Here is a 13,095-nt window from a genome sequence, read left to right as displayed (position 1 = left end):
CTGAGCAGAGTGGGCAGGCTTCTGGCACCAATCACTTGTCCCCTCCATGGGTCCCATTTGTAGGAATTGAAGTCTGCCTTAGAAGGGGGGGGGGGTGCCAGGAGGGGAGGGAGGAGGGCAGAGGAGACTCTTGAGAGATCCCTTTATTGGCCCCTGGCATGAATGGATAAAAAGTCAGATAAAAATCTGATTTAAAAACATGATAAGAGAAAATAGGCACAGGATATGAAATTTAAGCTTGGCCCATTGGTATCCTTAGATACTTGGTCTTCTTGGGCTCTTGGGTCAAAGTGTCAGTACTTTCAATGGATATGGATTGAGGAAGAAAGGAGAGAATGCACCTCTGGCCAGGGATGACTGGTTTCTGCTTTGTTTCTCCCTCGGTGGAATCAGATGAATATATGAACAGGAGAGTGCCTCAGGCCCAGGTTAGAGTAGGTGGCCCAGTCTGAGAGATGCTGGTTCTTTACACACAGCTCATGTCTAAGAGGAGCAAGAGCTCTCAGTTACTGGCCTCTCCCCTGAGCCCTGAGTCCCTTTCCCCCAGTCCAGCCCCAGAGACCCTGCACCTGAGCAGGCAGCCCAGCAGCTGCTGCAGGAGCAGAAGCAGAGGAGACAGCTGAGCCTCTCTGAGCAGCCAGCCTGGGCTGGGGAGGTTTTTGTTCGGGGCTGTAGCACTGTGAAAGGAGAAAAAGATTCTTGAAAACAGTAATAATAGGCCCCATCTTCAGCCTCCACACTGCTGATGGTGAGGGTGAAGTCCTTCTCAGCACCACTGACACTGAGCCTGGCAGGGACTCCGGAGTGCAGGTTGGAAACTCTGTAAATGAGGTCCCGAGGAGACTGTCCAGGTTTCTGTTGCACCCAGTAGAGATAAGTGTTTCCACTGCTATCTTTGACACTCTGACTGGCCATGCAGCTGATGGTGACTCTCTCTCCTGGGGTCACAGACACTGAGGCTGGAGACTGAGTCAGCACAATTTCCCCCCTGGAACCTAAAAGCAGGAATTAATAATCAACCAACAGGAAATAAACAGAACAGTCTCCTTCCATTGGGATTTAGGTCCTACAGACAAGCCTGGCTCTGCCAATCCAGCAAACCTCATAGGAATCCATGTTCCCCCTTGCATTGTATTGACTCATGGCCCCAGAGACTCTAAGCTCCTGTGAATTCTCTCATTTTAGGAAAAATGCACCATCTACCTACTGTGTTGTCCCCTGTTCTCACCTGGGACCAAGAGCATCAGGAGCCCACAGAGAAGCTGGGACAGTGACTCCATGGTGAAGTGTCTCTTACCCTGTGGCTGCTGTGCCCCCGGCCTTAGATTATGTCCCTGAGTCTGCAGACCCACCCTTTGGGGATCTCTTTATGCAAAACAGCTGGCAGTGTGGGCATTCCAGGAACAAAAGTGACTGGTCCAACTCAGGGGAAGGTCCTGAGACGTTGGTGCCCTGAAGATGTCCCTGCTTCTGGGACTTATTTTATGTGTGCTCTTGCTATGCCCATCTGTGCTAAGTTTATTTTAGTTTTAGTCAGTTTTATGGTTTCATGGGGCAGCTAGGAGGTATAGTGGATAGAGTGCTGAGCCTGGGGCTAATAGGACTCATCTTTCTGACTTCAAATCCTGCCTTGGACAGATACTAGCTGTGTGAAGCAGGGAAAATCACTTAACCCTGTTTGCCTCAGTCTTTTCATCTGTAAAATGAGAAGGAAATGACAACCACTCCAGTACCTGCCAAGAAAATCCCAGATGAGGTCATGAAGAGTTGGACATAACTGAACAACAAGAAAAATGGTTTTAAAAGGCCAGAGGGATTGAATGAGTGGCAATGTTGCCTGGTGACAAAAGGTCAGGACCTGGAGTCAGGAAAGATCTGAAGCTACTGACATTCTGCTCTTGACTCCAACACATAGCCTGCTATCCCACTAATTAATGATCTTTTGGGGGCTTAGTATGGAGCCTCCAAAAATGAAAGGCCTGCCATGGTTTTATTGCTTGTTAGGGTTTAGGGGAACCAGGTTTCTTTTCCACCCCCACTTCCTGAAGAAATCAGCTTTCCTCAGGTAATGGCATTGTGGAAGGCAGAAGGGAAAGTAATTTAGATGAGGAAGAGTCTGGCTGAGGAAAGGCAGAACTGACTGCACTCTTCCCTGAAGGCATTTGGGCAGCCAAGGGGGAAAGAACCTGGGTAGTGGGAATCTGACCCCAGAAAAGGAGCTCTGAGGAGCTCAAGGTAATTTGTACCTTTTATCCCCCCAATCATTCTTTACCGACAGATGAAGTATGCAGGGAAATTGTTTGGGGAATTATTTTACAAGTAGAAGGATGGGGGGGAGACAGCTAGGGGGCACAATGGATAAAGCACCAGCCCTGGATTCAGAAGGACTTGAGTTCAAATCCAGTCTCAGACCCTTGACACTTACTTGCTGTGTGACCCTGGGCAAGTCACTTGATCCTCATTGCCCCGTGAAGAAGAAGAAGAAGAAGAAGAAGAAGAAGAAGAAGAAGAAGAAGAAGAAGAAGAAGAAGAAGAAGAAGAAGAAGAAGAAGAAGAAGAAGAGGAGGAGGAGGAGGAGGAGGAGGAGGAGGAGAGGGAGGGGGAGAAGAAGGAGGAGGAGAAGGAGAAGGAGAAGGAGAAGGAGGACAAGAAGGAAGAGGAGGAGGAGCAGGAGGAAGAGGAGGAAGAGGAGGAGGATGGGGATGGAATCTAAAAATCTGTCCAAAGGCTGGAGTACTGGGCCCAATTTAATGAGATGGGTTTTACTAGAAATTTCCATATAGCCCTTTACCTGAAAAAGAAAGAAAGAAGGAAAGAAAGAAAGAAAGAAAGGAAGGAAGGAAGGAAGGAAGGAAGGAAGGAAGGAAGGAAGGAAGGAAGGAAGGAAGGAAGGAAGGAAGGAAGGAAGTCATCCACAAACATTCATTAAGCTCTTATACTGGGCCTTGCAAGATACCCTGCACAGGGAATACAAAGAAAGGCTAAAATATAGTCCCTGCTCTCAAGGAGCATAGATTTTTATGGGAAAGACATCTTGTAAGTAAATAGGAAACTACAAGGTAGAGACAGTGTATGCGAAGGTAATTAGGAAGGCAGGAAGTGGGTGTTGAGGAAGGGGAATAACAGAAAAATCCTCTTGGAGAAAGTAGATTTTGATTTTACTCTTAAAATAGTCCAGAGAACACAGTTGGAGGTGAGGAAGGGAGAACTTTCTACCAATGGAAGACTGCCAGGAAAAAAGGTCCAGAAGTGAAAGGTGGAAGGTTGTGTTTGAGGAAGAGCAAGGCCATGTTCTTGGGACCACAAAGTACTTGGAAAAGAGTAAAGAGTGAGATTGAAAAGGCCAGAAGGGTCTGGGCTCCCAAGGAGATTCCAAGTCAAACAGGATAGACAGTCCTTAGGACAGTGGATGGGGGAGGGGATGCTTAATGGCATGGAAACCTCAATGTGAATCACTAGGCAACTACTCAGAGGGAAAAAAGAGTGTAGTCTTAGGGATTATTCATAAGTAAAAGTGCCCAAACCTTCACTTTTCTGGCCACATTAAGTTTATACATGCAGATATTTCCGAAGAAAATTTTAGAATCAAGGCAATGAAGAACCCTAGTCTCTGAGGTTCGTGACAGGATATTTTTAGGAGAGTACAAAAGAGCCAACTGTGATTGGGTGCGGGTTAGCTACCAGAGATTAAACAGGGAGGTATAAAGAGTCCCCATTCTGAGCTAAAGTGAGTGTTCCATAAAAGAGACAAGTATCAGTCACTGGGGAATATGCTGGTTTGTTGTTGTTTTTGTTTGTTTGTTTGTTTGTTTGTTTGTTTGTTTGTTTTAAGTTGAGCTTGAGGGCACTAGACAGGAGTGTCTCTGTGCTGTGTCCTCAAGGTCTTGGCTGTTGAGGCTCAGAATCCCTTTCTGGACAGGGCTGTGGAAGGACCAGACACTGCTTGAAGAAAAACAGAGAAAGTTTCCCCTTCTCCATTTAACCAAAGTTATGTCACTGATGTTGTTGCTCCTTCTATCAATGTGACACACCACCCTTCCATGCCTTCTGATTGTGTGCAATATTTGTCCATGCCTCTCCAAATTCCAGGTAAAGGAATAACCTGCTGAATAGGAAGCATTGCTGGGATTAAAAAACAAAACAAAACAAAAAACCACATTTCTTCGAAGCCAGGGCTGTATTTAGGCAGTGGCTACTGTATTCCCCAAACTAGGTAAATCCTTGGTATTTACAGAATCTCAGAGTTGGAAGGAATCAGAAAGGGGAAGGATTCCAATCCAGAAGAGGATGAAAATCCCCTCTTCAACACCCCCTATAAGTGGTCATTCAACCTAAGGCTAAGGAAAGGAAGTTGAGGAGGGTTGTTAATTAGCAAGAGATCATTCACTACATACATTTCAACAGATTATTAGAGTTGAAATCTGCTCCAATACAATTCTAGGTGACCCAAAGGCAATAGATCAATACATCACAGGTGTAAACATGCTGCAACACGTTGCCAACAATGACTGGATGAAAAGAAATACCAAGAAGAGGACAGACACAGGAGCCCAGCTGGTAGCAGCACCCTAGCCCTCCCCTCATTCTTTTTTTCAACCCAGAACTCATGGTTATGTTGGAGAAGTACCTCCTGTGGAGGAGGGTCCAGTCATCCACACTACCTACCAAGCAACATTCACTCAGGGGTCAGTCTAGTCCACCTATCTGAGGCATCAGGGCACCCTGAAGGAGACACAAAGGTATCCTTTGAATGGAGAGGATTGGCACACCAATTCCTGGGGTTCTAGAGCTTTGAGGAGATGAACAAGTGACACCTGAGGGATGGCAGGGATCCAGATTTTCCAGAAAAGTCTATCCTCAAAATGAGGAGGGAATGAGGAAATGGGCCTTCATACCATCAAGAGATCCCTTAGGGTAGAGAATAGAGTGAGACATACCTAGCAGAGGTGGCCAGGAGAATGGGTGTGACCCTGCCACCTGCTCTCCTAGGAACTCCCAAGTGCCTGGGGGGGGGGGGAACGCTCTAACCCACACAGGGGCACACAGTAGCCCAAGTCAATCAATAATAACATTGTCCTCCAGATGCAGGAAGGGATGAGTCCCTGACTGAGGGATGGCTGGGTGAGGTGGGGCATTCACCTTGGCTCTTGGCCAGGCCCAGGTCACAAGAAACCCAGGCCTGTGAGACCAGGGTGTCCAGGGCTGGAGAAAAAGGAATCGAGTCTATATGATAGCAGCCAGGTGGTACCCACTGGTGGAGCCCTGGGCCTGGAATCAGAAAGACTCATGTTGATGAGTTCAAATCTAACCTTACTAGCTCTGAGACCCTGGGGAAGTCACTTACCCCTGTTGGCCTCAGTTTCCTCATCTGTAAAACAAGCTGGAGAAGGAAATGTCAGTCATCCTGGGATCTTTGCCAAGGAAACCCAAAGGGGCCATGAAGAGTCTGATGTGAGTGAACCACAGCAACAAACATGGAAACAAACAAATCATTGCTATAAAGAACTGAAGCAAAGCCCCCTCGACATGAACTTATGCTCCCAACAAGAGAAACACTTTAGGTGGGGGGAAAGATCTCAAGCGGACTCCAAATGTCAGCATTTCCCCCATTTGCATTTCCCTACTTGTTTCCCAGGGGGCTGTGCTGCCTCCCCTCTGCCTAGGGACAGGGCATGTGACAGACAGGGCTTGGGGAAGCCCTGGGAGATGTGAGCCTGCCCAGAGAGCAGGGGCTGCTCTGCCCTGGGGACCAGAGAGGAAGTAGCTGCTGCTCTGAGCTGAATCCCCTGAGCAGCCTGGGGAGGTTTTTGTTCAGGCCTGAAGGACTGTGGGAGGTAAGTTATAACCCTGCTGACAGTAATAATCTCCAGCATCCTCAGGCTCCAAGCTGCTGATGGTGAGAGTGAAATCTGTCCTAGACCCACTGCCACTGAACCGGGCAGGCATTCCAGATTCCAGCCTGTTAGCATTGTAGATGAGGAGCCTGGGGACTTGGCCAGGTTTCTGCTGGTACCAATTTAAGAAGCTAATACCAAAACTATTTGTTACACTCTGACTGGCCTTGCAGCTGATGGTGACTCTCTCTCCTGAAGATCCAGACAAGGAGGCTGGAGACTGGGTCAGCACAATGGCTCCTTGGGAATCTAGGAAACCAGAAAAATTAGAGGAAGACAGAAATGTGTGAATCTTCAAGTCAAAGGGTAGGAACAAGGCAATTCTGTGGAGAACCTGAAATCCCAAAGGACTGATAAGTAGATGTATTTCCTCTCAATGTTAGACATAAATCGTCTTTCCCTAACTTCAAAATGTTTGTAATCTGATCCCTTGCCATGCTCCTCAGCCCCCACCTGCCTGTGTTGTGTCTAAGCTTCCTCACCCACTACATCAAGGGGTCATCATATCTTTAATCCCTGAAAACCTGTGCCCTCCTCACCCCTTCCCTGCCCTGCTGGGTCTTACCCTGAGCCCAGAGCACCAGCAGCCAGAGGAGCTGCCATGGGGAGACCATCCTGGCCTTCAGACACCTGCAGAGAGAGCACTCAGAGCCCTGAGGGGCAGCAAGGAGGGAGGAAGCTTTTGTACCCTAAGCAGGGCTCCCTGCAGGCCCCTGGGCTCCATATGCAAAAGAGCCCCAGGTCTGCTCTGAGCCTCCTCTCAGGACCCTGTGAGTCACCCTGAGTCACCCTGGCTGAGCCTGACTCTGGGGGAGGGGCCTCCCTCCTCTCTGTCCTCAAATGTGTGACTTCAAATGCAAAGACAGGCTCCTGTTTAGTGTCTGACATGGGAATGGTTGGAGCTGGTTGTGGATGAATGAGGGGAGGCTTCTCTCTGTGCCCCAGGACTAGATCCCCCATAACCAGGAGAGAGCTCCCAGTCCTGGGCAAGGGTCAGAGATGGCAGGAGCTCACAGCTTGTAGGCCCTGGAGGTGCCTCACCTGCTTCTGATCAGGTAACTACCCCTCTACTGCCCCCCTGCTGGAGAAGGTGTGAACTCGAGGAGACAGAGAGGATGGGCTGGCTGACACTGGACAGATCTTAGCCTGGGCCCCTGGGAAAGCCTAGTAAAGTCTCGTTCCTGGATGAATGAGATTTGTCAGTCACTATATGAGATTACTGTAGTTGTTTTGAGTATTTTTGAGGAAAATTTTGTGTCTTCCCTTGACCCAATTTTCCCATTCCAGGCATACACTAAAAGTGAGGACCCATACTCTGATCCTTCCCATATCATGGCTATGACCGTGAATCTGGATGAATCTGTGCCCATTGTGAAGCTGTGAAGATGAGGGTGACTGGCTCAGAGACTGACACAAGGAGTTATTCACTTCTGGCTAATCTCTTCTGTCCTGAGGGATTGTAAGTGCCCCCTGTTTGATCCACCTGCCTCCAGTGTCTCCTCTCCCTAATCAACCAACAAAGAATGAATTCATGAAAAACCACTTACCATTTTTGAAAATATTTTATTTTTTACAATTACATTTTTAAATAATTTAACCTGTTTCTTTTTAATTTTGATTTTCAAATTTTCTTCTTCCTTCTTCTCCCTCATCAATAAGGCAAGAAATTTGGTATATGCTATCCATGTGCAGTCAGGTAAAACATATTTCCAAGTCAGTCATGTTATGAAAGAAGACATAGTTAGATAAAAAGCAACAAGAAAAATAAAAAATGAAAAAGTATACTTTGATCACATTCAGTCACCATCATTTGAAAAATCACTTATTAACCTATGGAAAAACAAAATTTTAAGTGCTAGGGAAAGCAGAAATACTCTAGGCTCCAAAGGTGTTCATAGTCTAAGGGAGGGTGTGATGAAGATGATGATGATGATAATAAAAGCTATTATTATATATCTAGCATTTATTGAGTGTTTTCAGGTTTGCAAAGTGCATTAAAATTTTATCTCATTTTATCTTTATAATTACTTTTTATCTTTTATTTTATCTCTATAATTTTATAATTTTATCTTTATAATAACTATTAGCTAATAGCCCTCCCTGGGGATACTATTACCATTTTGTAGATGAGGAAACTGAGACAGTGACAGGTGAAGTGACATGGTCCAGGTTTCACAGCTAGTAAATGTCTGAGGTAGGATTTGAACTCAGGTCTTCCTGAATCTATGCCCACACTACCTGGTTCTCTGAAATATATTGACAGAGGTATCAATTTATCTATATATGATTTGGAATTCAAAATCAGACCTCAGATACTTACTAGCTGTGTGACCCTGGGCAAGTCACATAACTCTCATTACCCAACCAAAAAAAAAAAGAAGAAGAAGAAGGAATTAAAAGCTAAGAAATAGGAAGTCAAGATGAGCAGGCAGAGAAAGCAGCAGACCATTGAAAGCTTCTTTGGTGGCAAGGCAGATCAAAATACACCCTCAAAAAAAATAATAACAAATTCAAAGCTCCTACATCCAAAGCTTCCAAGAAAAATATGAATTGGTCTCAGGCCATAAAAGCACTCAAAAAGGACTTTGAAGAAAAAGTAAGAGTGGTAGAGGGAAAACTTAGAGAGATAGAAGAAAAAATGGAAAGAGAAATGAGAGTGATGCAGGAGGGTCATAAAAAAAAAGTCAACAGCTTGAAAAACCAAATTGGCCAAATGGAAAAGGAGATACATAAACTCTATGAAAAAAATTATTGCTTAATAATTAGGATAGAGGAAATAAAAGCTAATGATTTATGAGAAATCAAGACACAATAAAGCAAATCGAAATGAATAAAAAAATAGAGTACAATACGAAATATCTCCTTCGAAAAACAGGTGACCTAGAAAATAGATCCAGGAGAGATAATTTGAAAATCATTGGACTAGGGGCAGCTAGGTGGCACAGTGGATAAAGCGCCAGCCCTGGAGTCAGGAGGACCTGAGTTCAAATCTGACCTCAGACACTTGACACTTACTAGCTGTGTGACTCTAGGCAAGTTACTTAACCCCCATTGCCCCTCGCCCCCCCAAAAAATCATTGGATTACCTGAAAACCAGGATCAAAATAAGAGCTAAGACATCATCTTCCGAGAAATTGTCAGGGAAAATTGCCCTGATATTCTAGAAGCAGAAGGTAAAAGAGAAATTAAAAGAATCCACTGATCACCTCCAGAAAGAGATCCCAAAAGGAAAACTTCCAGCAATATTATAGCCAAATTCCAAAGATCTCAGGTCAAGGAGAAAATATTGCAAGCAGCTAGAAAAAAGAAATTCAAATATTGTGGAGTTACAGTCAGGATAACACAAGATCTAGCAGCTTCTACCTTAAAGGACCAGAGGGCATGAAATATGATATTCCAGAGGGAAAAGGAACTGGGATTACAACCAAAAATCATCTACCCATCAAAACTCAGTATAATCTTTCAGAGGAAAAAAATGGGACTTCAATGAAAAAAGAAGACTTTCAGGCATTCATGATGAAAAGACCTGTACTGAATAGAAAATTTGACCTTCAAATATGAGACCCTAGAGAAGCATAAAAAGGTAACCAGGAAAAAGAAATCAAGAGGGATATTAAAAGGTTAAACTGTTTGCATTCCTACAAGGGAAGATGATACTTCTAACTCATAAGAACTTTCTCAGTATTAGGGCAGCTGAAAGGAATATACTTAGACAGAGGGCACAGGTCTCAATTGAATATGAAGGGATGATATCTGTAAAGCATTTATTTTTTGCTTATCCTTGTCTTTTATAGGGCAGGCAGGGTGGGGTGGCTTGTGTCTGGGGCCAGATTTGGACTCAGGGCCTCCTGCATCCAGGGTTGGTGCTTTGTCCACTGTGTCACCCAGCTGACCCATGATGACATCTTTAAAATAAAGCTAATGGGTAAGAGGAATGCACTGGAAGAAAGGGAAAGGGAGAGTTGGAAAGTAGTAAAGTATTTCACATAAAAGAATCAAGATAAAGCTTATGGAGTGGAGGGGAAGATGGGGAAGGACCAGGGGAATGAATGATCCTTACTCTCCTCAGAATTGCATCAAATAGGGAATAACATACACATTCAAATGAGTATAGTAATATATTTTGCCCTGAGGGAAAGTGGGAGGGGAAGGGGATAAGGGGAGGAGAGGCAAAGGAAGGGAGGGCAGAGTGGGGGAGGGGGAAGTAAAAAGCAAAACACTTTTGAGAAGGGATAGGGTGAAAGAAGATAGAAAACAGAGTAAATATCAAGGAGAGGGAATAGGATGGATGGTAATACAGTTAGGGGTAGTAACTGTGAAAGAAATGATGAGCAGGATGCTATCAGAAGGACTTATGAAAAATGCAGTCCATCTACAGAGAAAGAACTGATGATATCTGAATATAGATTGAAGTATAATTTTATTTCTTCTTCTTTCTAAAGTTATTTTTTCTATTTTCTTTCACAATCTGACTAATGTGAAGATGTTTTGCATGACTGCACATGTATGACATACTGAATTGCTTGATTTCTTAGGGAGGGTTGAAGAGGGAGGAAGGAAGAAAATTTGGAACACAAAGTTTTAAAAAATCAATGTGGGGGACAGCTAGGTGGTAAAATGGACAAAGCACTAGCCTTGGATTCAGGAGGACCTGAGTTCAAATCCAGCCTCAGACACTTGACACACTAGCTGTGTGACCCCGCAAAAAAAAAAAAATCAATGTGACAAAATTTGTGTTTTTTACATGTAACTTGGGGAAAATTCTAAATTTAAAAAAAATTAATGTATTTCTTGCTGAAATTCAGTTTCCTGAAATGTCAAATAGAGATGAAAATTGGACAAAAATTTGGAGTGACTTCATGGAAGGATTTCTAAAGGAAGCATTTTGTGAATTATCCACATAACAACTGTCAGTTTCATTACTGTTAACCATAAAAGAAACTTCAGCTTGCTCATCTATAAAATGAGGAGATTGTACTGATGATCTTGAGAATGATGGCAAGGAAGACAATAAAGAGAAAGCCTAATAATGTCTAGAGTAAATAGATAATATTGGGAGAGTAAGCTGGAGGTCAGTAAATAATAGCAAAGGATGGAATGAAGATCAAATGATACAAATGGTTACATTGAAGCATGGTCTGGGATGGTTTTCGGAGAACAAGAGACAAGGCAACTCCTCCTCTGGCCTTTTGAGTCTTAAGGAAGTGGGAGGTACAAGGAACTGAGGTTTCCCTTGGTTCTAAATTCTATGATCCACCTGTCTTTAATATTTAGACAGTGAAGTTATGATACCATCTCACATCAGTGAGGTTCTTAGATCATTGTATGAAAGAAGTGTTCTCAGGGTCTCTCCATGTGTAGGACATACCTTTGGAGTTGTTACTGACTTGACAGGTGGTAAATGTTGGGGAATGAGGATGGGGATTGTATTCTAGTGTTATTAACTGGAAAGGAAGTATACCAGTGGAATCAACTACTTTTCTGATTTTGCCATCTTAGAACCAGACACAGCTACCCATTGTTCATGGGTCCCAGAATATGCCTCTTATTTCAGATGTGCTAACAGAGTCCTCCTCCCTGCCTTGAAGATTCACTCATAAGGGCAACATTTATTCATTCAATAAATATTTAACAAGCCCCTACTATGTGCCAGACACTATGCTAAGAACATCAACAGAACACTTTGAGGTCTAAGGTTGAGCTCCTGTACAAGTCCAAAATGCCACCGTTCTATATTCCATCAAAATTTGGGGACCTGTTAGATAATCAAGTTCCTCTATCTAATCTCTGTTGACTAGAGTATCACCTTCTTCTAGTGTATATGTGCCACTCCATTATGCTTCTCCAGTATACTCACTGCTGTTAAATACAAGCTGCATGTCCCTGTTATTACTTGCCTCTCCTATCTTTATTCATGTCAGACAATTGAGCCAAGGCCCTACATTTGCAAGGCCCATTCCAACCTGGTTTGCCCTTCTACTTCATTCAGTCCACTGCACCCTTTGAAGATCTCTCTCTCTCTCTCTCTCTCTCTCTCTCTCTCTCTCTCTCTCTCTCTCTCTCTCTCTCTCTCTTCCATTCTATTCTATTCTATTCTATTCTATTCTATTCTATTCTATTCTATTTTCCCTAGTCCCCTCATACTTTACCTCCAAGATTTAACTTAAGCCTCACATTTCCTTGAGTAAATCTTATCCTACCCAACTCTCTACAAAAGTCCTCCTCCCACTTCCTCAAGACTCAAAGGGCCAGAAGGAGGGGGTCGTCTTGGCCCTCACTCTCCAAAACCCAGCCCAGACCATGCTTCTGTAGCTAACTCAATGTGACTATTTTTACCAATGACTTTCATCCCATCCTTCACTCTCATCTACTCTCAAGTCCTTTCAGACATTACTAACCTTTCTATTTGTTTCTTCCCCTGCCATCATCCTCAAAGGTCCAAATATTCACGTGGCTGGCCCTCTAACAACTTGATCACACAAGTCTGGAACCTCTTTAATTTGACAACATGCTTATACTATAGACCTCTTTATGTCACAGAACTATACAAACACCATGATCTTGAAATGCTAAATAAAACTCCCTAAGCATAATTTCCAATCTTTTAACTCCTATGGAAAAAATTAACGATGCTCTTTGACCTCATGTGTCCAGAGCTGTATTTGAAGAAATCATAAATGAAAACTATATAATACAAAAGAGTTAATTGTCCCAGTTTTGGGGGGGTGATAAAATAAATAAGTAGGGAAGAAAACATCTAGCCCCCAAATCCCATGATACCTTGTGATGTATAAGTAATCATTTGGACAGAGCACCTACATGTAAGGATATGACTCCTCAGCATGGATAGAGCGTGAAGAAGAGAAAGGGGGAGGAGGGAAAAAGAGGAGGGGGCAAAATGGGAAGAGGAGAAGAGAGAGGAAGAGGAAAAAGGAGGAAAAGGAGGAGGAGGGGGAGGGGGAGAAAGAGAAGGAAAAATAGCAGTATTGCCCAACTTTAACTGGCCAGTTGGGTGCCCAGGGGGGCAGCTACTACTACTCATAGATTGCTGTTCATCCTTCATTCTTAAAGAGTACAAATAACATCAAGAGGATGATGTCATGAGTTGAAAGTAAATTAGATTTAAGTGAAGCAGACCTGTGCCAATCACCAGCCTCACTCTCTCTTCTGGAGTCATTGGAGTCCAATGGCAAGACCTAGG

At 43.9% G+C, this 13,095-nt stretch overlaps 2 gene segments (V, D, J or C); both read right to left on the bottom strand.

The window, feature by feature from the left end:
- Window positions 1–483: 483 nt before the first annotated feature.
- LOC122739521 lies at window positions 484–1,280 on the bottom strand. The segment is given in 2 exon segments: window positions 484–995; window positions 1,229–1,280. Coding segments are annotated over 2 exon segments (564 nt in total).
- A 4,531-nt stretch (window positions 1,281–5,811) lies between these two features.
- On the bottom strand, window positions 5,812–6,539 carry LOC122739520. The segment is given in 2 exon segments: window positions 5,812–6,143; window positions 6,460–6,539. Coding segments are annotated over 2 exon segments (381 nt in total).
- Between the last annotated feature and the right edge of the window lie 6,556 nt (window positions 6,540–13,095).

This window comes from Dromiciops gliroides, chromosome 2, assembly GCF_019393635.1.
Source record: "Dromiciops gliroides isolate mDroGli1 chromosome 2, mDroGli1.pri, whole genome shotgun sequence".
In the NCBI taxonomy this organism is placed as follows: Eukaryota; Metazoa; Chordata; class Mammalia; order Microbiotheria; family Microbiotheriidae; genus Dromiciops; species Dromiciops gliroides.
Note: the sequence above shows the minus strand (reverse complement) of the source record. Positions and strands in the feature narration are given on the sequence as shown.